This window comes from Pteropus medius, unplaced genomic scaffold (assembly GCF_902729225.1).
Source record: "Pteropus medius unplaced genomic scaffold, Ma_sr-lr_union100, whole genome shotgun sequence".
NCBI classification, from domain to species: domain Eukaryota; kingdom Metazoa; phylum Chordata; class Mammalia; order Chiroptera; family Pteropodidae; genus Pteropus; species Pteropus medius.
Genome location: NW_024349801.1, coordinates 22590769 through 22618326, shown reverse-complemented (window position 1 = coordinate 22618326; position 27558 = coordinate 22590769). Strand labels below are relative to the sequence as shown.

The following is a 27558-nucleotide window of genomic DNA, read 5'->3' as shown; positions in this document are numbered from 1 at the left end:
CAGGCTAATCAGGTACAATATTTCTTTTAACTAAGAGCAGCAGTCAGCATTAGACTTGAAATCAAAAAAACCCACATTCAAATTAAAGCTTATTATTACGTGTGCGACTTTCTTAATGCAAAAGTGAGGATGATTATACACACTTCAGTAGGTTACAGTGAGTACTGAATAAGCCACACACGTTGAAGCAGCAGACACTCAATATTTCTACAGTGAATTTTGAATGCTGAGCTTGTATGCCACTACAGCCTCCAATAGGTTCTAATAGATCTTTATGTATGTTTTTCTTCATTCTAAATTTTTCCCTTTCCATACAGATGTTTTGTTTGGAGCCACTTCTCTAATTTACTAGGATAATAATGAGCTCAATCCTTACGCTTATGGAAAATTCTCCTCCTTTTATCTTGATGCCAACTGGTACTTATGCATACACTCACTACTGAGTTCCAGAGTCCACTGGTAAGAATTACTGAATAACAATCACAGACTTAAGGCCACACTCTGGTCATCCTAGGAAACTTCCCAGTGACAATATGGAAAGTCCCTCAGAGTTCAGCAACATTCATGAAGTAGCCAAGCAAACCCAGTGCGTGCTTAAATCAATCATAGCTTTAGCCACCAGAATATCTTTACACTAATTCATTTTTTAAAAATTACCTCTTTCACACTGGGGTCCAGTAAAGCCGTATGTGCATGCACATCGATTTGGGGCCACACACCTGCCTCCGTTGAGACAACCACTTTCACAGACAGCTGTAAAATAAGGAGAGAGAGGTTGAGAGGCTTTCCCTGAGAGGATAGGCTAATGAAGTGACACTGTCCCCTGAAAGTACAACAATAAAATATCTAATCACCCTGCTCTTTGTTACTCTACAGTTCCAGCAACTCAGATGTCCCTCACTTAACTCTTACGTAAAACTGCCTGGAACACGTGAGTTTGTACTTGTGTTAATGCTGATAGTTTTTCATTCCAGGAAGCATGTAAGCAATGTTTTCAGTTCTGCATCTAAACTGATGGTTTATAAAAGACATCACTGAATGAGAACTGCATTTTAGTAAGCTGACTCTTTTGCTTATGATTTATGTTCAATTTCCAGAAAGGAAACATTGGCCTCTCTGCTGTCAGAAATGCCTTACAGAAATGCAGGATGTTAAATCACACAATTAACTGCAAACAAACAAAAAACATTAAATGCCAACATTCAGTAATTTATGCACCATAATGGAGATGCAGGTGAGGGTTATAACAGAATCTATGGAAACCGTTGTTGAGGTAAGTCCAGAGATACTTGAGGGAGAGCTATTTTACTGTCAGAAAAGATTTTAAATAAGAACTGAAAGCTCACGCCGCAAACAGCTCTTCTTGTACAATTTCCTGCAACTCTTTCATGCATGGCCTCTCTCTAGGCATCTTTATCCACAGGTGGTAGGCTCTTTCTTGTTAAATTTGCCAGTCCCCCACACTCTTCATAGCTCAGCTTATTCTTCCATGAAGCTTTCCTAATACCTCCATTTAAATTAATTCCTCCTTCATATATTCCCCCTTTGCTTGTACCCTTGTGGAAGTCATGGAGTTGAGCCACTCAGATCTCCGTCCAAGAGAACCTACAGTAAGGACCTGAGTTGGCTGACAGCCTTCAGCTCCTGTACCTTTAGATCTGCACGCCAAGGACACACTCTCCTGGCTGCTACCACCAATGACTAAGAGCAGCAGGGTACTGGAGCTTGGACGTTCCTGCCCAACACAAAACTTTTCTGATAGGCAATCTTTGCTCTGCACTCCCCATCAACCAATCCCAGGCTTTCTTGGAGCTGCACCACAGTCTGAGGATCCTTCTAAACAATTGTGCTTCCTTTTCTGTCTCTTTGCACAGGGGTCAGACCTGCATTGAGGTCTGAAGGCTCTCCATGCCTACTCCTCATCCCTTTATTCTTCACAGGCCTTTTCACCAATAAATCTCTTGTGCATCCTAATTCTGTCTTGGCATCTGGTAGGCATCAGAGGACTTGAGCTGAAACAATCTCTGCTAAAAATTAAGGCGTAAGTCCTTTTTTATCACAAAATTAGAGACGTTTATGTATATTGTTCAGATTTGCCTCTTAACTTACAGGCAGGGGAGAATGAAAAGGTTGTAAGCAGATAAGAAATTTTCAGATTGCCTAAGCCAACCCTCCCATTTTATGGATTAGGAAACTGACATCTAGGATAGGTTTTCTAATTCTTTAATTGTTAACCGAGCACCTCTTGTGTGCTGGGCTCTGGGCCAAACTCTCTCAGGAGCTCCAAAGGGAGCACGAGAGATGTCTAAACAGCTCCTCTCAATTCTCCTCCTAAAATGCTCTTGAATTCATCCCCAGCCTACCTTCTTTCTAGCCATGACCTTGTTACTAGTCTTCCTTCTTCCTGATTCTTCCTCCTCCAGTTTGACCTCCACATTGTGGCCACAGAGATCTTTCTCACTGTAACGCTTTGTAAGTGAAGTGTCTAAGGCCAGTGTTTCATAGCATTAAGTGCATGCATGGGCTGTGACATCAGACTACTTGGGTTAAAATTCTACCTTTGCTACTTACTCCCTGTAGAGCCTTAGACAAGTTACTGAAGTCTCTGTTCTCCAGTTTCCTCATCTGTTAGAAGATAATAAAGGCCTGAAACACAAAGGGCTGTTGTCATAGTAGATAAGTTAACATACGTAAAGAGTTTAAAAATGTGCTGAGCACATATTAGGCATACAGTAAGTAACTCAATAGATGAATGTTACGGTTCTGACTATTGATTGTTGTTATCTCACTCCGCTTCCCTGGCTCTACTTTGGACAAAAATATGGTATCCATAAAGGCCCTCAAAACCTGGCCCATGACTTCTATTCTGGCCTTATCTCCCTTCCCATCACTTCCTCAGTACTGAAGCTCTAGCAACACCAAAGCATCTGCTACATTTGACATCCCATGCTATGTCATGTTCCAGTGCTTTGGCCCATCTCCCTTCATCTAACAAGTGAACACCTAACCATCCCTCAAGACGCAGCTCAAGGGTCTGCCACACCAAGGAGGCTGTCTGTCCTGCCTCTCGTCTCCCCATACTACTGCTGTTGGCTGAGTAAAACTCAATCATTATTCTTACCACACTGCAGTGTGTGGATGGTCAGAAGAGCATTATATAAGCTTTAGTTTACTTATTATAGCATTTTTAATCATAGCAAATATATACACAATGACAAAAATTGAAAATAACATAAATAAATGCTCATTAATAATTCATTAAATAAACAGTAAAATCTCCATGTAGTGAAGTATTACGTGACTATTAAATGTGTTTTTAAATGTTTAATAACATGGAATATACTTCTAATAAAATATTAAGTGAAAAAGTAGTATATGTACCAAATATGCATTAAAAGGCTAGAAGATAATATCTGGAATGACAGGGTTGTGGATAATTTTATTTTTTACATTTTTGAACTTATCCAAATGTTCTTCAGGGTATATATTTTTATGTTGGTATAATAAAAATAAGCATTTTAAAAGAAATTGTCTTCTTCTGCGAAGTACCAGGGACTAATAGAGAGTAGACACAAAATAAATAGTGCTCGTGAATGAACCAACAAACTGAACACCATGTGATACAACTGTAGGAGCAGAATTTAGATGAGGAAACTATAGAGAGATGCCGATACTGTCAACCACGAGAAAGGGCATGTTTGGGGAGAAAGATGAGGTTGAGTTTTGAAATACTTTATTTGAGATGCTTCTTGAAAATTCCAGTGGAGATGTTCAGCAATCAAATGGAAGGTATGGCGCTGGAATGAATAAGAATTCTGCACCTCAGTGGTGACTGTAAACCAAAGGGATGAGGCAAGTGGCGTGGTGAAGATAAACAAGAGGAAAGTGAATCAAACCATGTATTCCCAAGGTTCCTATCAGAAATGTGGTGTCGAGTTTGTTGGGTAAGTGATCCGTTCACCTGTAAGAGTCACGAGACATCTGTAAAATTGCCATGTCCCAGGTAATCAAAGAGAATTCATGAGTGCTTCTCTCTGTATTCTTTTGGTCTGCATATCTGTCTACATATCTGTCCACACAGATTATTTATAACTATGGCTTACTTACGTTGTCCACAGTGAGTCCCTATGTATCCCTTCTGGCATATACAGTGATCATCACTGCAGCTACCTCCATTCATACAGCGAATATTACAGTGTTGGACTGGAAAAGGGAAAAAAAAAGAATGGTTTATTATTGCAGTTTAAATATCTAGATTGCAACAGTTCACAGGAGTTGATTTATAGTGATTTAAATAGAATATAAAATGATTTATCAAGATTCGTATATTTATGCAGAAGTAACCTAACTGACAACTCTAAACATGTTATCTTTTGTGTGTATAAAATTATTTACAATTCTTTGTAATTGTTACGTTGGTATTTACTCTAATAGTGCTAAAGGAATTTCCCTAACTTAGCATAACTTACCACTCACTATCATTTCTGTAATTTATACCAAGAAAATAGTGCTTTGAGTAACCATATAAGACAAGATTACCACAGCAATACTTTTTCTGTTAAAAGATTTAGAGTCCCAGGTAGGTGGCCAGGAAAATAATCAGAGTGACAAATTCCAGGGAACTTTGTTAAAAGTAATTTTGGAGGCAGCAAAAAGAAGGAAAAAAATAGCTACAATGGCATTTAGTAACAAGATTGTCTCATAATGGAGACAGCTAGACTTGGCTCGGAAAGAGATGCTTGTTTAAACTGTAACCTTAAACCAAATAAGATCTACAATGTTTGAAATTCACTCTTTATCATACTGTCACCTACAGAAGTGTAGGCTTTAGGGCCCAGGACAGAAAGATCACAGGCCAGCAGGCAGATTTGAGATCAGGAGACAAAGAAGCTGGAGTAAAAGATGCCTATGAGAGAGAAGGACAGCACAGTGTGGGCTCTTTATTCTCTAGCATTTAGACTGTCTCTACTTCAGTAATTCAGGCATGCTAATAACACTTTCAAAATCCCAGGCTGTTCATTAGTCCTCCAGAAACAATAACTACCCTACTTGGAGAAAACCAAAACTTTGATAGAATCTATCATTAATTCTGGTTGACACATCCCCTACATAAGGAGGCCAGGATTGGGCATGGGAAGTTTGGCTTATTCTACCCTATCCTCCAAACTGTGAGAGTAAATTCCTAGAAAAAAAGGCTCAATAATTTTACATAAAAAGAGAATCCTTTCTCCTGTGCAAGAGCAGATATCAGCTGCTTATATTTGCTCTTTTGCTCAGTCTTCCCGGAGCATGAGGGCCAAATCTTCCCCCAGGAACAGAGAGAAGACTCCTCCAGCAGCCACCTTCTTCAGCACTCTTTGTTAGGATGCTCGGTGTATTATCAAAAAGTGGCTGCTGACTTCAAGAGAAAGGGCCATTTTCATAAGGAGCTACACAAATCTCAGCATGACAATAGGGAAAGGAAGGTGCCAGAACTCAATACTAACTATGCCCTCATAGAGTAGCAAAGAATTAAGTCAAGTTGAAAGTGATGTGCCTTTGCAAGAACATGTCACACACTTACTGAAACACCATCAAAGGCTCCATACCTCTTCCGGATTAAGAACACCCTCCATCTCTCAGCATTCAAAGTCCTCCTCAGGATGGCCCCATGGGACTTTCAAAGCTCCTTTGCATACTCCTAATATATCCTGTGACACAGTCCCAGGTTTACTTATCATTCATTAACTCACTCTGTAAATATATCTGAGTGCCTACTATGTGCCATACGAAATGGCAGGCACTTTCTTTTTAACGCCAGGGACTTTGTTTATGGTAGTCTCTTCATGGAATCTTCTCTTTAACCTGTCTCTTTGTCTCTTTGCCCCTAACTCTGAATCCCCAACATACAACACAGTTCTCACCAAATACTGAAATCTCATCTGTCTCTTTTGATCTTTTTTGATTTTTGTTCTCTCCTTCCTCCCCTAGACATGAGCCCTCTTCCCTCTGACTCCTGAGTACTTTATAGTTCTCTTTTGACATGTATATAATATAATCAAACCTATTTTTTAGGTTATTCATCCTATCCCCAGCCCATTCTTGAGAGTGGAGAACATTGTGATTATTAATTATATTCCCATAAGTGCTCAGAGTAGCCCCTGCCCATTTGTAAGTGCTGTAAGAAACTTTCTTAAATTAATTTCTACTTACTTAAGTTATGCTACCTGATAATGGTCTCAAGAGCTATGCTCAAAACCTAAAACTGAGAAGTTGCCCATTGTGTCCTAAGCACTTATACAGCCCCATGTAGGTTGCTATTAAAATTATTTTTATCTTCATTTCCCCGCATATAAAAGTATAAATAACTCCTTTGTTGGAGCATTGTTATAAAAGTCAAGAAACCCAGGAAACTGATTTTAAAAAATAAAACTGTTATTTTAGGCTCCTATGAGTCTATTATAATGTCTCAGCCAAAATACTTTTTAACTAAAAAAACTACCTGCAAGTACACAAAAGAAATGATTTGGTGAAAAATTTGGATAATATTCTAAGTAGGTCAAGAAAAGGTGTATAGTTGCTTTAAAATTTGAAGTTAAACTTAGCTTCATCCTATCTTAGCAAAACAGTGAGGATTGGGAAAAGCACAGGAAATGATGTCATCTGTCAAGCAGCATAGGAACTTAACCCACAAACTGATTTCAATTAAAGTGGTTCATGCCAAAAGCTAATTTCCATTCCCACATGAGCAACAAAGCCTTTTAGATACTTTGAGATAAAAAAGCTAACAGTAGTTTAAATAGTGACTTTACATTATTTATTCGAATTGAAAAATAGAATGAATTCTTCTTTCCAGAAAGGATGATAAGTTTACATTTAAATGCAATATAATAAAAACCTCCTGATATGCTGCTTTTATATTTTTTCTGCCCCGTCTTTCAACTGAACCTTTTCCAGCATGAAATATTCTTTCTCCTTTAAAAAATAAAACCATTTTGTCAGATTTGTGAACTATAAGTCATGGTTAGTCCAATGGTCCAAATAAACCAATGAACCATGAGTCCTTGGGCCAGGGGAGTAAGGTCATTCATAGATAATAGGATCTTAATCACCTGCTTTACCACAAACATATTTACCAAAGAAACTGCACTCTTTGTGAGTCTTAGATATTTAGGGAAAAGCCACCAAGCAAGATTTCTGTGGGAAAATAAAGGAACTAGATATGTAGCTTCACTATACAGCAGGAATAGTTCTGAAAGTATATATACACAAATTGCTTTTATTTTTGATTGAGTTCTGCCATTGATATATATTCTAAATTTACTCTGATGTGAACAAGAATTCCAGATGTCTGGCAATCTGTGGACCAAGTTCTATGTCTCTAGAAAAAGCCAAGTGAAAATAAGAGCTCTACTGAAACCCATAAAGATGCTCTAAATACCTCAAGGCAGAATATACTCCTAACCACAATCTATGTGAAGATTTTACCAGAAATTGAAAATATTAGGGAAGTCCAAGTGTCACTGTGCAGCCCTATGCTGCCAAATGAGATTTCCGAGACCCCAGTGGGGACTTTCCTTTGAAGATGAGAAAACAGCCTCAAAGAGTTTGAAGTAAGGCTCAATCAACATCCTGGAACTAACAGGATATGTTGCTATTAACTTGCATCCATGTAGGGTCCCAAATAAATTTTATGTTTGTTCCAGAAAACATTAATTGGTCATTTAAGTCATTCACAAACACTCACCAAATGCCTTCCATTCAACAGGCATCAGGAAGAGTAGAAGAAAATTTCTTTAGATTATAGCTCACCACTAATTAATTCGTAAAATAATCAATCAGAAGAGAACAATATGAGCACGCTACTGGAACAAGAGAAATGCAGGGCTGGCACTTAGATCTAAATACCTCAGGTAATGATTTTCTTTATGATGTATTTGTTTGGGAGTGATTTTAAAGACCTGCCATTATCTTGGCAGGCACATGGGCAGAAAGAACATTGGGAGCAATTTTCAAATAAGCATTTGTATGGTATGCAGGTGATTTTAATTTAAGAACTAGGAAAAGTACAAATTAAAAAGACAAATTAAACAACTGGACCAACTTCTGGACTTTATACCTGAGATGACAGTCCTTACAGGCAATCAGAGTTACTGCAGGATAAAAACGATTTTCACCGGGAGCGATAACAGCAATGACAGTTTCCTTACGTGCATAAATACCCTGTGGTGCCTAAAGACACACTGCACAGAAGAGCAACTTCACTAAAAGTCAAAAAAAAAAAAAAAAAAAAAGCAGAGCTGGAAAAGGTCCAGAGAAAGGCAAGTTATATGATAGCAGTGAGAAAGGCACTTCCACAAAGAGGGAACTAGAAAGCAAAGAACTCAATTGTTTCTATGGATTAGTCAGAAATTTCCTCTCACTCCTTTCCTCCCTGTCCATAAAAATCCCACAGTTTCCTAAAAAATCTTTCAAAGGGTCGTTTCTTCCAGACTAGCTACAGCACCACCTTCCCATCGTCAGAGTATCCTCACACTCCCAGCATGTGGTTGCACCACACTTGCTCAAACTCACTAACACATGGCTCTAGAATTGTTCCCCTGGCCTTCTTACTCCCTTAGAGGTTGGATTTGTGTTGGGAGTACAAACACTACAAATTCTCACTGAACTGAAGTGAAATGAAAACGAGAAAATTTGATCAAAGTGTAAGGAGTTCCACATAGTAAAGATGTCAAATCCCCAAACTGGCATACAGGTTTAACATGATTCCTAATAACATCATAAAGATATTTTTTGTAGATACAGACAAGATTAATAGAAAATTTATATGGAAAGGCAAAGAAATTAGGAGAGCTAAAACAATTTTTAAAAAGAATAATAAAGTGAAATAAATTAACCTACTCAATTTTTAAGGCTTCATACAGCTGTCATAATTAAGACTGTATGGTAGTAGAGAAGAGACACACATAGATGGATCAATGGAATAAAACAGACAACGCAGAAACAGACCTACATAAACATGCCCAACTGATTTTTGACAAAAGTGCAAAAGTAATTCAATGGACAAAGAATAGCCTTTTCAGAAATAAAAGTTTCTGAAGCAACTGGATATCCATAGGTATCGCCTGACCCTAGACCTCAATCTCATACCTCATACAAAAAGTATCTCAACATGCATCAAAGATGCAAATGTAAAATGGGAAACTATATAACTTTTAGAAATAAAATGGAAAAATCTTCAGGATCTAAGGCTAGGCAAAGAGTTCTTAGACTTGACATCAAAAGCATGATCCATTAAAGGGAAAAATGATAAACTACGCATCATCAAATTTAAAACATTTCGTTCTGTGAAAAACTGTTAAAAGATTTTTTTAAAAAGAAAGATACAGAGTGGAGGAAAATGTTTGCAAATCACATATCTGACAAAGAACTAGAACTTAAAATATATAAAGAACTCTCAAAACAGTAAAATAGCAAACAATCTAATTAGAATCTAGGCAAAAGACAGGAAGAGACATTTCACCTAAGATATACAGATGACAAATAAGCACATGAAAAGATGTTCAACATCATAAGCCAGTAGAAAATAGCTAAAATTAAAAAAAGTGACAACACCAAAAGCTGGTGAGGATGAAGAGAAATTGGGTCATTCATATACTGCTGGTGAAAATGCAAAATGGTACAGCCACTCCAAAAAACAGTCTGGCCATTTCTTAAAAAGCTAAATATGTAATTAACATACAACACAGCAATTGCATTCCCGGGCATTTATCAGAAAAATGAAGACATGTTCACACAAAAACCTACACATGAATGTTGACAGCAGCTTTGTTTGAGTAACCAAAAAGCTATAAATAACCTAATGTCCTTCAATGAGTAAATGGCTAAAGAAACTATGGTATATGCATAGCATGTAATACTACTCAGCAATAAAAGGGAACAAACTATTGATACACACAACAACCAGAATGAAGCTCCACAGAATTATGCTGAATGGAAAAAAAATACCCAAAGGTTATATACTATGCGAGTCCATTTATACAATATTATTGAAATAACAAAACTATAGACATGAAAAATAGATTAGTGGTTGTCAAGATTAAGGAAAACACAGGGGCAGGAGGAAATGACTATAAGAGAGTAACGCGAAAGATCCTTATGGTGATGGAAATTTTCTGCATCTTGACTGTATCAATGTCATTATCCCGGTTGTGATATTGTCCTAGTTTCACAAGATGTTAATATGGGAGAAAAGGAGTAAAAGGTACCCAGGATGTCTATGTATTATTTTTTACCAACAGAATGTGAATCCATAATCTTCTCAAAAGAAGTTTAATTTTAAAAAAATTTTTTTAAATAGAAAGAATAAAACAAGATGAGCATGAAATTAATCTCTAAATTCCAAAATACAAACGTTAGGAACCATCTTTTATAATCATGTATTTTATATTATTTAGGAAGATAACCTATTTTATATTTATGTATATTTAGGATGAGTTTTAGTAAATTTGTGATCAGTCAACCACGGCAGGTCCTTATGAGAATTCGGACTGCTCAGGATCATCTCTAGCCTCAGAGACTGGTAGAGTAGAATGTTCCTAATAGAGCTGGAACACTGTCTAATCCTGTCTAGCCAATCTTCTCTTTTTGCCCTGGTGCCTCAATGACCGGTGGCAAGACTCCCAACAGATTAAAGAAAGCCACGTCCTGTCCTCCCAGTGTCCAAAAAAAATTGCTGACTGGCAGGTTAGACCTTCTGGAAATGCAATCTCTCATTCAGGCCACTAAGAGATCATTTCCTATTTTCGGAGTTGCAGGACAGTCAAGTCAAAAACAATCTCAAAGAAAAACACTCCTTTCATTCTTTTCATTTTCAAATGAGAAAACTAAGGCCTCAGAGATCCTACAACTTGCCCTGAACTCCTTGACCCCTATCACATAACAAGCATAAAATTTCTAATATGAAACAAGGGTGAAATGATCTAAATTTACCCTTTTTCCGTAGAACCACAGGTAGTGAATGCAAACATTTCACTGAGTTAGGTTATCTTCCTGCTAGCAGAGATTTAGCAAAATGATCTATCCACATTTCTTATCTACCAAACCACACCAGGAAGTCCTATAGGACGACATAGCTGTCTCCTAGAACATAACTTCAGAAGATCAGAAATGAACTCTGATCATCTCCAGCTACCCTTAATTTAAAACATTCTGCCATCTTTAATTTTGCATGCTATGTAGGCAATTTTAGTTCAGGTAGGGACCAAGCCAATCACTTTAAAGGCTCCAAATGCCTCAAAGATCCTGATGATACAGATCCTCCTCCTTACACCACTCTCATCCACAAGCTACTGGGGTAATCTGTCCAGTATCTAAATACCATAAATGAATCCACACCTCTTCAGAGAATATCACCCACAAGTCTTAAACCTTGGTCTCTAGCCCAAATCAGGCCCACAGGACCTTACCACTATACTCCTCCCACCTCACTGCAAGCTTGAGGTCTATGAGGACCACAGCTTTTCCCTCTGGTCTTGTTAAGATCCTTTCTTCACATCTCATGGTATTTACTTGACAGAGAAATCATTATCAGCTCAAGCTATCATTGAAGACCTTTGCAGCTGGATACTGTTTTGTCATCTGACTGTATTTTCTTCTCCCAGAGGAGGGCAGTGTTGTTAGTTGGTTCAAGCATCGATCTGAGAGATGGGTCTCTTCCACACTTAAGACATAGACTCCTTCCCCACCCCTGAGGCTCTCACTCCTCAGTGGTAGCCTGGAGGTCATCCTGATGGTGATGAAGATGTCCAACGTGTTCCTGTGTCACCAGCTAACCGATCTACCTCTTTCTATTCCTCTAACTCAGGTGCTCTCGATATGAAGAATGAACTTGCTATTGCTTGGAGTACATACACTCAAAATCAAGCTGAGATCAAGTAAGAATATGCTATACACAGTGCAAAACGCAAATGAGTCCCAGACCATGGGAGAGTTTCTATCCCAATCTACAACTGCCTATCTCTGTCTGGTTTCCACCAGAAGCAAATTCTGGGACAATAATTTAAATGTGAGTAGTTTACTTTAGAAGTAATTTCAGCAAACACTCGTAAGAGAGTAGGAAAGTGAGACAGGGAAAAGAAGGAAGTTAATAAATTACATTATCAAGCCTGTTCCTACTGTGGGCAAGTGGGGCTCAATCCCACTGGGGAACTTCAGGAGAGAGTATAGAACATACCTCATAATTAGGCAGACTGAGAGGCAAAGAAGCTAGGGCACTTATCCAACATTCTCCATCTGCCATTGGTTAAGTTGCTTCTGGGGCCATTAACCTCCCCCCGACACCACCCACCACCACCCAGCTTTCTGCATTCAGACCTGGCATGATGCTCCCAGGTCAGGAAAAGTTTACAAAGCTCTTAGATGGAGTCACTGGTGTTCACCCAAGGTATGTGAGTGGGACCAAGAGGGTCTGCTACCCAGCATTACTTGTCTTATCCTGTTAATTGGCCTATGAGAGCCATGCTTAAAGATTAAGATTCTTAACGGGTAATGAACCTTGACCATGCTGAGGTGTCTACTTGCAATAGACAAAAGAAAATGAACTTATTCCACAATACTTTTCCTTAACCTTGTCAAAAAGCAGAACACACTGTAGGGGGAGTGTATTCTCTCACCAGAAATGGGAAATGGAAAAAGAACCCAAGTGTTTCACCTTGGTGATGGTCAAGGTGTTGAGGGGCCCATTATATAGACATGACCTTCAACTTTTTAACAACCAGTAATGACTCACCTCCTTCCCAACTCCCACAGTTCCACAAATTCACCACTGAAGACCCCACATTTAAAGAAAAAAAAAACCAGAGCATGCAAGCAAGCAAAGTTTCTGAAGAATGAAGAGTAAATATATATTTAGCATCGTAGGATGAACAAAGTGGTAAAATTCTGAAAGGAAAAATATGTTTGTGCTTCATGATAAATCATTCCCAGAAATTGCCATAATGCCTTCTTACATTTTCTTCTTGCAAAGGCGGGTGTCTTGAGTTTTTAAAAAGTGTCTAATCGGGTTTATATTTCAGTACCACAAGGAAGAATGCCTAGTTTTCTTGAGCCAAAATGTTCATTAAACGATCATTTCATTGAGCATCTTTTATGAGTTTACATTGGAGATACAAATATAAATAAGGCAATACCTACACAAAAAGAGGCCATAATCTTTATATTACTCATAGTAACTATGTCCCATAGGCAATTTCCCTATAAAGAGTGAAGAAAGGAAATGGGAGGCCAGACTAAGGAAAACCATTCCAAGTATTTTGGGCAGAACAGAGAAGGCAGATGTTCTACTGAAAAATGTATTGCAGGCAAGAGAAAAGCCAAAAGCAAATTTAGGAGAAAATAGGGCATAACCACATAAATTAATATTATATATAATGACATGTTATACTCACTGGATCTGGAGCCACAGGAAGGAGATATCTGACCAGATGGGCAAGTGCACATATTTGGCCTAGAACAAAATCCATCCCCACAGGAATGCCGGCAAATGGCTGTGAATAAAACCAGAGGTCTGTTAGCACATGGCTTCTGCTCACGGTGATTTACAGGGACCCAGTCTTCAAATGAGAAAATCTAGGCTCTCAGGCTCCTTGTTAACTTTGCCATCATGACTTATGTGACCTTAGGCCTCAGGTTTATTCATTTACAAAACAAATCTGTTGGACTAAATAACCGCAGGCTATAAAATTCAGTAACTCCCTTAATCCATATCAGTGGTCCTCAGCCTCTCTTTGCTTATTCCACAGCATTCAATCTATCCAGAAGCCCTGGACATCCTGTGAAGGGAAAACAAAACCAAAAGAAACTCTGCATCTAAACATATTTATATACCTACAAGCTTTCTATTTTTATATTAAATTTGAGATTTAATGATATAAAAATTACGACAGTATTCTTGGAAGCCCGTTTCATCATAAATGCTTAAAGCTTAATAATTTGTACATAAACACTGTGGACCTGCTAAGACTGCTTCTCTAGATCAGATTCTTCCAGTTGAGAACATATGACCTATGGAGCAGCTTTTATCCTACATTTAGTCCTGTTGTGAATTATATCGACAGTCCATGAGGACAAGTTTGGGATCCAGATTCCACACAGTTAGAAAGCTGTTCACTTTTAGAGAAATACTAACATTTTCATGCCATCCAGAGATTAATAACATACTAGTACCAAATGCTCTGCTAGTGGCCTAAAGAGAAAGTTTAAATGGCAAATGATTTCTATTTATCAGCAGACTAAGATTTGGTCATTACTTTTTATACTCACAGGCATGGCCCTTTCCTCAAATTCCTACACAACCTTGCAAGAGGCAAACGAGAGGCACCAGGCTAAATATAATACATGGAAACATCAAAACAGCTAAGGGTAGAGACTGAAAACTATTAAGAAATAAGCTGTCGAAGGACTCTATACATATTTATTTAAATATACCGAAGACAGCATTTCTCAGAGATTCTACAGAACACCAGGGAAGGAGTTATGTTAAGTTCATTTAGAAAATGCCAAATACTATTATATCCCTTTCTTAGTGATTTGATTTTGATTTTTGAAATAAACTAAAAATGCGCCAAATGAATAACTTGCTTCTGGTCAAAATTAAGAATTGGAAAACGGATTAATTGTTTCAGGTCACCGAAAGAATATTGGTCGAAATAGTCTATTCTTCACAGACTACTCTTGGCCAAGTGAGAAGGTAGATTAAATGATTCTTTAATGTCTTTTTAGCTCTAAATTCTCCCATTACACTATTAACATTTTCTGAAAACTTAAAATTACTTCGTAGGTATGATAACTAAAAGTTCATAGAGGACAGATGCCATAACTAATTTAACTGAGTATCTCCATTAACTAGAATCTTGTCTGGTATGTGATGTGTCACTCAACATTTGAGAATCTGGAGGTTTGCCACAGCAGCAGAGTAAATAGAGAAATCTCTGGTACCACCTGAGTTCTTCTCTAGTCTTTCTACTAATCTTCATTTGATGCTCTATATGCTTCCCTTCCCCTTTGTTTAAGAGTTAGGTCTGCCTTTGGCTTTGACCATCCAAATTCAATGTACAAGATGTGGATAGGCTTGTGGGTGGCCAACAAAGTTAGAAATTACAATAAGGAAAGAAGCAGTGATATCCCTTTTACAAAATCCCTTCAAAGTGATTACATCATCTATGCAGTCAGGCACGACATATATAATGACATGCAATGTTAATCAAAGTATCTCAGAATTCTGTGGTTCTGTTCCCTCTATCCCAGAAATATTCTAAGAGAAGTCACTGAATTAAAGTGTATCAGTGGTTTGACCAAGTTAATGTATTTCCCAACCTGGATTCAGAGAAAGCAGGAAAATCTTAGAGCTGGAAGCTTTCGCTATAAACATATTAATGGTATAAAGTTACAAAAGACCAAATACTAAGAATCAAAACAACAAAAGAAGAACATGAAAAACGACAGATTATCTGTTTACTTACGGACAATACATTGATTTCCACCAGGTAAGGTTTTCCATCCAGGGCAACAGTAAGCATTATAACGCGATCCACAGACATTAGGTCTGAAACAAACAAACAAAAATTCAATCATAAAAATTCCATACTTCAAAAAAAAAAGAATATATGACCAAATAAAAGCAAAAATTCCTGAGTTATAAGAACAGAATGAATCTTTGCAGACAGAGAAAAGTAAACTCAATACTCGCTTATTAGTTTGGGACACTTTAACATAATGATATCGATATGGATAATCCTTAATATCACTTAAACATACAGGACATTAGAAAAATAAAAACCAGAAATGCAAAAGGCAGTGCCTTCTATCACAATGAACAAATATAAATATTTATGAAGCTATATGAATCTAATTTAAACAATAGACTTCTTACCAATCTAGTTAAGAAAGGTCATCATAAAATCTATTGCATATTAGGCTTTAAATATCAACTCATTGAAGCTATGTATATATTTTCTACAGCCCAGCTCACCTCTAAAACGTAACCACATTCCTTCTTTCACCAGAATTACAGGAATGCAAATTCTGACATTAGTCAGAGTAAATAAAAGTGAAAACATGTAAATAATTCTTTAGCAGAAGTTTGGAAACACAGCTGATACAAGCAGTTACAGAAAAATAAAGTTAATGTCATTCTGGGTTTCTTGTTTACAAACAGTTCATCACACATCTTAAAGCAAAACCTCCATTAAAAATCCAGATAATCCACATTAAAAACTTTAAGGGAGCAAATGGGAAATATAGAGCTAATTCTACACTGGAAACTAAGGCAGAGTATAGAATACAGAGACTCAAAAAAAAGCATTCATTTTACTTTGACACATCTAAAGGCCTAAACAATTAATGCTAGTTTCTCGAGTTCAGGGGCTGATGGGGAAGGTCAAATGTTTTGCAATCAATTTCTCAAATTAGGAGCTATTCCAAGGCTTGCTGGTATACTTAGTCCCATAAGCATAAGCCTTTACAAACAAATGCATAGCTAAAATGTATTTTCAGCTGTGGTGCCCTCACACACTCTTCTTATATAGCAGTCCCCAACCTTTCTGGTACCAGGGACTGGTTCGCCTATGAGAATCTAACGCCTGGTGATCTGAGGTGGAGCTGAGGCAGTGATACTAGTGCTGGGGAGCGGCTGCAAATACAGATGAAGCTTCACTCGCTCTCCCGCTGCTCACCTCCTGCTGTGCAGCCCAGTTCCTAAAAGGCCACAGACCAGTACTGTTCTGAGGCCCGGGGGTTGGGGACCCTTGCAAATCATATGTAACACCACAGAACTCTCCTGCATTTCTTCTGAACTCACTACTTCAACCATATGCAGAACTGAGAACCAAGTTAAGGCCTCTGTCCTGTCCTTTCACGGCCCAAGAGAACCTGGGGTACTGCAGGGCAAAATGCATACTTCAGACTGACTGGTGCTGAGGTCAGAAAGCAGAATAGGAAGATGGCGGGGTCAGGGAAAGGGCCCTAAATCCATACCCAACAGCCCATTGCTTCGCCAAGCCTAGACAAAATGACTGGATGAACAGAGGCTTAACGTGTACAGTACACGACTTTAGGGTGTTTCTGAGCCTTAGTTTACTTCTTTATATATTGGGATAACGAAATATCTGCCTTGTATATATCGCGTGTGTATGTGTGTATCAGAGGAAACAATGGATACGAAAAGCTTTCTACAAGAAAAGGACAATGAAAATGCAGTGTTATCATTGTAATGAAATCATCTCCTGACACAAATCAGTTACTCAGCCAAAGGAACTATAAGAAATTAAAGAAGAAAGAAAGACTGTATTAAGAATTCTTAGCCCTTGGTTCTCCATCCTTTGCCCCTCCTATGGCAAAGCATTGCCCAAAACTGCAGTTTAGAGTGGCTAGAGTTTCCTAGGGCAACTAAGAATCTTGGAAAGGGGAGTGAGAAGAGAATATAGGGTAGGGGACTGGCGTGAGATGGGGGGGGGTGGCGGGGAGGGGAGGGGAGTGGGACTCGAACCTTCCAAATTTCATAAAAGTTCCCTCCATCAAAAATGACAATCCAGGCTAAAGTCAACCATCTGAAACCTTTCCCTATCAACAGCCCATTAGAAAGAACTCCAGTAGATCCAGTCCTACTGCTCACCAAATCCTGGAACAGCTTCAGAAGACCCCCGAGCCTTTGCAGCATGTCCTATGTTTGGAGAAACTATGTTTTTCAAACAAAAATCAGGACATATGGTCTGACAAGAATGAGTATATTTATGGAGTAAAAACACATACAACAGGGGGAAAAAAGTTAAGAAAAAAAGAGTCCAGCAATCAGTAATTTCACTCCAACAAAGCAAAATATTCAAAATTTTTCCAAGGTATTCAAAAAATCACAGAACTATAGACATTCTTTATTGTTTTATTCAATGTTTAGAATCAATTGACAGATAAAATATGGTAGATGTTTTATCTAAGTGAGATATGTCTCCATCTTTCAAAGAGCCAGTGGGTACTATTTAAATTTGGACATAGAGGTACAAGCATAGCAGATGGTGTCATGGAGATAAATATGAGAAAAACTTAAAACAGAAATGGTTGAAACTGGTTGCCTTAAGAGATGAGGATCTAAGGAAATGAAGAGAGAATTCTTTTGCTTTCTCACTTAATGCTCATACATAACTCTTCGTGTTTTTTTTTTAATATATGCTGTTGTATTTCAATCATCATCTTTTATTTAAACCAACAACTTCACTTTAAATGTATGAACATCTTATCTCATAAACAGGGCACTTTCTGCTTTATTAGTTAGTTATCATAGTTCTTTTTCATTAGTTATCACATTTTCATTTCACTGCATTTCTTAAGAGTCAAGATAATGTTGAATTGTGATTTATTTAGTTTGTATGCTTTGACTTTTTATTTTGAGTTTTATAACCTTATCCTTTATAATAAGTAACACATAATTTAATTTCAGGTGTTTCAACCAACATCCTCAAATGATAATTGCTTTAATTTCGTTGTTGTTCATCCTTTAACACTAAATACTACTGTGTTACATGGCTTAATGAAAAGTATTAGAAAGATGTAAGACTTCTCTTCTGCTGACTTTGGTCATGAGAATTGCAAACTAAAAGAACTCGTTCAAACAAGCTGGGTGGCATTTGTCCTACTTACACAGAAAAAAAAAACTCTAATTCTAGAAATAAATGAATGTCTTATTTAAGTTGGAAAGCACTACGACATGTAAAGCCTAAAGTAGACATGTTGGATTATTTCTATTATAAAAGACTTTACGGTTTCAGCACAAAAAGTATTAACAAAGGAGATAAATCTTTAATGAAGTTATTTTTCATGTAAGTGAAAGTGTAGCATTCATACCTTTTTCTCTTCCTTTTCACTTCTTCAGCCATACCCACCAGACCACCGCCAAAAAAAAAGTCAGGGTTAAAACTCCACGCAAATGGCAATAGTGTTCATTAAACTAAAGGTAAAATTCAATGGGAAAAGAACTTTATGCTAAGTGCTAAAGATATATTACTTTATTTCATCCTCATAGCAACCCTCTGAGGTAAGTTCAATTATTGTTGTCTTTAACACTAAGAAAACCATAGCTTAGGAAGGTTACACAAACTAGCCAAGATCCCATAACTTGAAAGTAGAGAATGAGGATTTGATCTCAGGAAGCTTTACTCAGAAACACCCTCATCACCCCTATGTTAAGGCAGAGATGTATTTAGGGGACAAGATGACATTTCGCCAAATAGTATTCATGGCGGGATGAGTAACAAAAATCATGAAATGTCTGTCAATATTTAGACGATAAAGCATAAATTGTTTTCACTTGTATTCTAATAGTTTGCGGAGAAAAGGGGAAAACACATTTATATCCACTTCACCACTATATATTACATTTTTTAAATTGCTGAGTCTTTATCTGTAACTGGTAACTTCTCTTACCAGTTGCTGCAAATATTGTGCTCTGCAACAACCCACGTCCAGTCACTGTGGGGGAGGGGCGAGCTTCAGCAGGCCAGATATTTAGATCCAGTTCATACACAGCACTCAGAAATTGTGTGGGCTAGCTAAAGCCCCTCTCAATGGAGCAAACAGCTGGGCTCTACCACGTCTGACCACATCATTGCAAGAATTGGCTTCTGTGCAAAATGTCTGCAATGTGTCCAGATTCCTTAGCCAGAACCTACTTCTGCGAATCTGGCCTCTCTTACAGCAAGATAGCCTTTCTGCTTCCTATCCCAAGTGCAAACTCCTTTTCAGACAAGACTGGGCTAATAAAAACAAGTTCAGGGAGCAATTATTGCATATGAATGAGTTTCTCAGCCTGTGAAGTGATTAAATCATTGGGTGAAAAAAAAAATACTAAATGTTAGGTAAAGATTAATAAGGTGGACCCTCTCCATGAGCTGCCTGCTTTTTTGACCTTTGAGGGGAAAACTTATGATTTAGTCCCTTTGAGTATTACTGCAGAGGGGTATCAAAAGGCACATGTCCTCACGTAATAAAGGATGCTCAACTGCTCATATAATATGCTTCAAAGTAATATCTTAATATCCCACTGTTTTAAGGTTTTTTTAAAAAAAATAATTTTCAACACCAAAAATGTGATAGATTATGAAAAAACTATAATACAGAAATGAGCTACATATATTGTGAACCACGCATCATGATTTTATTAATACTTTGACAAAATTTTCATCAAGATAAAAAAGGGGAAACAAAAGAAAATACTAAATACTATCTGATAGAGGGACCCACTGCAACTGCAATAAAATTTGCAAATGCTTCCTCTTATTTTAGTGCTGTTACTCTGGCCCTTTTCACTGAAAGCAGAGGTCACATCTCCCAGCAGTAATTTGAATACCACATGTGACTATTCCAGTCCATCTGCCAGTCACAACAACTGGAGTAATGAAACTTCAAATCCTGGTAATGAAAACAGCTTCCATGGCCTCCTCAAGCTTCAGCTGGGCTCTCAGACCCAGGGACTCATTTCTGAATTGTCTGGGTCAAAACTGGTTGGGATTTGGACAATCCTGGTTTTCTCTTTTGAAGATGCAAGCCAGCCAACCTCTCTAACCTAATTCATGCAGTTAAAAAGAATAGTTCATAGTCTGGTTTATCCTCTTCTTGCTCTTTTCCATCTCCAAGAGATTAGTGACTCCACTACCTTTCCTTCTGAAGGCAATATCCATCTGTTTCTTCCTTTCTCCTTCCCTCCTTCCTTCCCTTCTTTTCTCCCTCTTCAGTTTCTACCTCAAATTCAATGGACCCAAGAGCAAACAGTTCATCCTGTGTAGCCAGTAAATTCACTGCTGGGCACACAACAGTGTATATGGTTAAGCAATCAACTTGCCCACAAGCACAATATTTCATGAGAACCTATTACATGCCAGGCACAGTATTGGATAAGAATTCCCTCATGCCCAGATCTTGATTTCCGATACCATTCTCCAGTAAAAGGAACCAGGACTCCTGAGACAAATGGCTGATTCTAGGACAAGAACAAGAAATATACAAGATGAGCCTGGAGCATCTTATGGTAACAGAAAGTAAGAATGTAAAGAAGTGCTAAATAAACAAACTAACACTCACAATGATGGGGAAACATCGAGAGATACAGGAGCCACACAAAAGAGCTCCCAATGGCCAAAGCTAAAACTATTTGCACAACAGAGTAACAGAAATAGTAATGGATTTTAATCCAAGGTATAAAATAAATGTCCACAAGTCCATATTGATAAATAAATGGCTGAATAAATAAACTAGTGGGAAAATATGAGAAGAGAGATAAATCTCCTATGCTGGAGAATTCCAAATAATTTATGTAGACACTCTGCCTTCAAGGAGATGGAGCCTAACTCCCCACTCCCTAAATGTGAGCTGCTCATGAGAACTTCCCTCCCATCAAATCTCTATTAAGGGACAATCTACAAAATTCCTGACCAATATTTCTCAAAACCATCAAGGTTGTCGAACACAAGAGAAGTCTGAGAAACTGTCATAGCCTAAGAAACATGACAACTAAACGTGATGTGGTATCCTGGAAGGGATCCTGAACATAAAAAGAACGTTCAGTTAAAAACTACAGAAATCTGAATAAAGAATGCACCGCAGTTAATGATAATGCATCAACATTGGTTTGTTAATTGTAATAAATGTATCATACTAGTATAAGATGCCAACAACAGAGGAAACTGTGTCCAGGACATATGGGAACTTTCTGTACTATTCTAGTGATTTTTTTGTAAATCTAAAACTGCTCTAAAATGAAGCTTATCAAAAAGTAAAATAATAATAATGTTGTAAGCATGCAATTATAAATAAACTGTTACATTCCCAAAAAAGTGACACAGTCTTTGCTCTTGAAAAAAAAAAAAGACAGGTACGTATGTTGGTATAGCACAGAGTATCAACAGAATAGGTAAAACATAGACATCGAGGTCAGCCTGGGGAACTAGAATAGTCCAGAACAAGAGTGTGTGTAGCCTCATAACCCAGAGTAGGCTCAGAAGACAACTATCTGAGCTATCACTTGATGTTTCCCAGCTGCTTAGAGGAGTCACTAGTTTTATTTCATCCCACTACTGAAATTCCTCTTAAATTCTCTAACTCCATTAGGAAATCCCTTGTCTAAATTCTGGTGTTTCATTGTTGGACCAATGTCACGTTCTTCCTTTCCTGGCTTCCCAGTTCCTCTCTATTCCATCAGGATAATGTAGCTAAGTGTCTTTTCATGTTCGCCATGATTAATTCTGTTCTATGACCCAAAGACAGACCTTCACCCTCCATAAAATGTGAAACATCTCATCATTAGCTTCAGTTATCTACCAGGCAGGCCTACCCTATCTGCTCACTCTCATCTTCACCGATACCTTCAACATTCACCTTCCTGCTCTGTTCCTCTTCACTGTTTCAATCCTCACAAATGCACATGCCCCCACTCCCACAATACACACATGCTAACTCCAAACTCTTCTTCCATCTTTCCCTTTTAATGTATAATTACATCTCCCCCATAGTGTTAATCCCTAGTGCCTATTGGAAAGGCCATAGGCAGTTAAACAGTAATTTATAATGGTTTCATGCTTTGGTTACTTTGCTGATATGTTGATTATTAATTTACTCTGATCAGCAAAGTTATCAGTGTTTACAACTCAGGGATCAATATATTTCCTTTGAGAAAATCAATGTAGACAAAATCATATATAAATATCTGATTCTACTTACTTCTTCAGCAAAAGAAACCCAAAAGTCCCAAAAGCAACTAAACAAAAGTTTTCGGCTCATGAACTGGTGCATATTTTATTATGACCAAAGCCATAGATGGAGCCAACCATATGTGCCCAATTCCTAAAGACAACCATCACAAAGCTCACAGGGAGGCCTTGAAAGTTCTGTCTGGATGTGCTGTTTGGACGGAGGCTTTTCTACTGTTGAGTAATTGTTGTACAGGAAGTGAGAGAGGGCACAACAGTTTTATTTGTTGTGTGCTCTAAACTAAAAGCTTTGAGGATTTTAAAGTTGATTCAAAGTAAAAGCTTAGGGACTTATGCGCGAGTAAACAAATAGTCAAGGTTATTGTAATTCCATCAGGGATACGGATACAATACATGGCATTGTACACATTGGCCACACACACACACACACATACATACACACACACACAATACAGAGTTTAGAAAGAAGGAATGGAAAGCCGAAAGTGTTCTCAAATTCTGAGGCTAAGGCTTTTAGACTGGCAGCCAAATTAAATCTTAGCAATTCTTTTAACAGGTGATTGCAGAACATGTATGTGTATAAGGCGATTTTTGAAAAAAAAAAGGAAGAATTTAAATCCACAGGCTGCAGTGAAATCAGAAATTAGATACTGAACCATGAAGACCAGAAGCACATCACTGTGGACAGCAAGACCTAATCCCATTGAACTCTGGGCACTTTCTGCTTCTGGTGCTCTGGACTGAACAACACTGAGCACACCAGAGTCTACACAGACTACTAACCCACCCGAGTGGTCTCCAAGCTTCTAAAAGCAATGATCTGGCTAACTTGCTGTTATAGTTCGCACTGGACTTACTTCTCTCTAAGAGAAGGGATCTGTGTCTGGCCCACTGGAATCACATCCCTGGTTGATTGTATCAAAGGTGCTCCCATCTAAACATGGAGTGGGGTATGTTTGTTTATGAAGTTGGGACTTGACACTAGGACCCCATAAAGATGAGGAACAGTTTCCTCGAAACAGAAAATCCAGCATGTCTTGAACCTGCATCTCTCCAGCATCTGAGAAGATTTGACAAATGACACCATGAAAATACGTGGTGCTTCAAAAGACTGCTTCACAGAACGCTGCGAGCTCTTGACCTGACCCATGAGTTCAAGGACTAGTGTGACAATTTCTTTGACTGAGATATTTGCTCTATCTACTTAAGCTGAAGCCATACTGTACTTTCCCAAAGGTTGGTTAAAATTACAGAAATTATTAAAACGCAAACACATAAACTAAGGAGGTGGTCCAGAATCTGTGTAGTGAGAGGCAGACCCAGGGTGGTTTTGATGGAATTCACTGTCCCCATCAGCTCTAACTCTTCCCTTTCCTTCCCTTCATCCCTCACAGAAGAAATAGGGGATGTAAACCATAGTTCTCACCACTTCCCGGAAATTCTCAAACCAAGAGCCCTGTCCAGGGAGATAGTATTTTCTTAATGCACTGCCAGCCCCAGGAAAAGACAGAAAAACTGGGAGGGCACAGTGATGTGATCCTCTAGTTCTGAGTACTGGCAGCTCCCAGTTGACAAACAGGAAGGGCTCTAAAATGTCATTTCTATATTGGTATTTAGAACTCGAAATGGCTTTTCCAATAGAAACAATGTTAATAGGTGGTGGTTTGGTCCCCAGGCTAGTCAAATAGCAGTCTCTCGGCTATATTATCAGCTAAATAGGCTATTATAGGCTGGTCTGGGAACCTGACCACAACCTAAAATGTTGTTTCTATGGGAAAACACATTCCACAGCAGGCAACCAGAGAGAAACTTGGCTACTCAAACTCATGGTCCCTGCAGCTATTGTAAGCTGCCCAGAGAGCTATGAGAACTAAATACTCTAAACTCAGGCCACTCTCCCAGTCCTAAGAGGGCAGCTAGAACCAGAGCTTTCTCAGCCCCAGGCCCAGTGGCAGCCCAAAGGGCATTAGGGCAGTATGGGGTGCCCATAAGTCCATAAAACAGAGACTTAAAAACTGGGGAGTAACTGGATATGCTAATCCTCCATGTACCCGATTTCTTTTAGAGACTAGAAGATCCCACCCCACCAGTGACTACAATATAAGTATCTGTCCCCAGGACTGGTTCACTGACCAAGGGTTCAGTGAGCCATTTCCAGAAAGAGTAGCTTCCAGATGAAGCAAGGAAGCAGGTCAGTTTTGAACTCTATTTGGTGACTTTAACCTCGTACTCATTATGCAAGCATTTTGGACACCCCGGAGCCAAAAAATTTGTAAGTTCCTCAAAGATGGAAAGTTCAGATTTATTTTTACCACCCAAGCACCTAGCACAATACCTGAATCTTAAATGAGAAATGAAGGTTTAGGGTTTCAGATGTACTTACGACTAAGACAATATAAGTTAGAGAAAATTCTGTCAGAGCAGGGAGTTTTTAATTTATTGAAAAGGTAAATATATTTAGGAAAAAATTAAATAATAAAATAAAGGAATGAAAAAATACGATTACTACTAAGAAATCAATATAATTTCATTCATTCTTTTTAATTTACAAAAATTTAAATGAAAAATAAAATATAGAACAAAAGATACGCATAAATGGAATTCATGGAGTATGAGAGTAAACTTTTTCCAGGTTTCGGATGTAGCATTTAGAAACATTTTATAGCTACAAAAGCTTCAGAGGTCTGGTATCTCTAACTCAATTTCATAGGAGTCAACAGACAGTGGGTCTTTTGAAACATTTCTCTACCAAACCCTTTCAATAGAACAGAGACAACATTATTCAGAAGGAACAACAACAACAAAATAAATCACTGATGGAGTTTAAGTTTCTAAAAAGTCAGATGTAGTTAGCTAAAAGCATGCTGTTGTTGAGATTATTTCATAGAAATTAACCATTCACAATATCAGGAAACAAAGACTTCACAAGTTTTGTTTTTTTTTTTCCCCTAACTCTGCAACTGGAGCAAAGTTATAAGCATTTATTCCTAAATATTTAGATATCTGGAAAACTTTTAATAAAAATAGTCTAATTTAAATTTAAGGGAATTTGACTAAATCAGGAATTTCTCTTGTCCATGTGAAGTCACACTATAGAATAAAAATAATTAGGAAGTTTTAGAGAGCTTTATAATTTACAAAATAACCAGGTGACTCTTCCGAAAATTTTATCAAGAAAATGTATTCCCGTGCTTATTTTCAGATGAGGAAACTGAAGTGAAGTAATTGTTCAAAGGCTATGCAATGGAAACATGACATAAATCACTAATTAAAAATCAAAAGAATTTATTCATGAAACATTCCAAAGTTAGTGCTAAAGATTTTTAGATTAGTGATTAGAAAGATGTTTCCACAAATATCCCAGAGAATGTGTTCTCTCATGCAAACTAATTTGTGCATAACTTTTTATGCTCTGGTTTTCTTTTCTTAGGTCTACAAAACCAAAAATTTTAAGACAGATCTTACAAAGTAGATTAGAAAAGGAAAGCAGTAGTAAAAGGAATACATTTTAGGAACACTCATATACATTGGTGCTTCTGTTTCTGAAATAGCTTCTGCATTGTAAATATCCTGTCCTGTTCCTTCTGATAAAAATATCAGTCAGTTCTTAACATGTTCAGTGTTTAGGGGAGTGAGTGGGTGGGGAGCAATATAAAGATTCAAAATGTAGATAACTCAAAACCTGCTCATAGCTGCCATTGGAATGTGTTTTTTACATACACTTAAACATGGGTATGTCTTGTCTTTTGAAAAGTAGTTTCAAGCAAAACCATCAGGTCACACAGGGAACTATCTGACCGGTGCATGAAAACCAGGGTGACCAGGATGATGTTCTAAAAAGCATTCCAGTTTCACATCTCTGTGACTTAAGTTAGAGGCTGCCAGCACACTGTCCAATGCACAGAGAAAGTAGCAACTCGTTCCAATTGCCAGCACAGCTCTTCCCTGAAATCCAATCCAAAAGATTTCCTTCTCAGCCTGAGATGCCAGCACTGTCCTTTCAACACCTTTTGAGCTCTGCAGAAGGTGTGGCACAGTATTCGTGTTTCAAACTATAATCAAGCAGAGGAAGTGCTAAATGCCAGCACAAAACTTCAACATAGTGACAACCTGAGAAGGAGATGAGGCTTTCAAAACAGCAAAAACATTCTACTTCCTAACATACCTAAAAGGTTTCCAAATCTCTGTGGCATCTTCTGAAGACAAAGCCTCTGGTCTAGAAGCCTGTCTGTTTACCAAGGAGTCTGACATTAGGTAGTAGAAATAAATCAGTCCTCAAAGAACAGCATACATTTTTTCACTAACATGAAACACACAGGAAATGCGACTTGCACGCACACACGCACACATGCGCGCGCACACACACACACACACACACACACACACAATCACCCACAAACACTCAGAGTAAGGCTACTGGGGTAGCTCTTGTCTCTGCATTCTTTTCCCAAGGGGATCTTGATATACCAGTATTTTTCCGAATCTTTCATTTGAATCACTACAGCTAGCTGTACTATTTCTTTTTGTCTGTCTGTTTTCCAGTTTTATTGAGATGTAACTGACATACAGTGCTGTTAAGGTATACGGATTAATGATTTGTCTTACAAATATTGTGAAATGATTGCCATAAGTTTAAAAGTCCAATTTCTTAAATAAAAAGTGTTCTTAAGAAAGCAATGTTGAAATGTTTAACATTCACTCTTGAATGTTAACAAATCTTCAGACATCTTCTTTCCACCCATAGCCCAAAATCTTACCAACATTTTAACCTTGGCCTGAAACTCTCATTGTAAAATAAAATAACTCACTGAGTTTCTCCATCTTGATT

The 27558-nt window shown here is 37.9% G+C and overlaps 1 protein-coding gene across 2 annotated transcripts in view; it reads right to left on the bottom strand.

The window, feature by feature from the left end:
• The window catches only part of FBN1 (fibrillin 1), a 219621-nt gene that overhangs the window by 176820 nt on the left and 15243 nt on the right, over positions 1 to 27558 (bottom strand). Inside the window, exons 3-6 of one of the 2 annotated variants that reach the window (XM_039888195.1) lie at positions 15501 to 15583; positions 13428 to 13526; positions 4108 to 4203; positions 658 to 753 (exon numbers count right to left, since the gene is read on the bottom strand). In XM_039888195.1, the coding sequence (XP_039744129.1) occupies positions 658 to 753; positions 4108 to 4203; positions 13428 to 13526; positions 15501 to 15583 (374 nt within the window). Of the gene's footprint in view, positions 1 to 657; positions 754 to 2363; positions 2460 to 4107; positions 4204 to 13427; positions 13527 to 15500; positions 15584 to 27558 lie in introns of those variants that run through there. The other variant, XM_039888196.1, reaches the window with a different exon arrangement.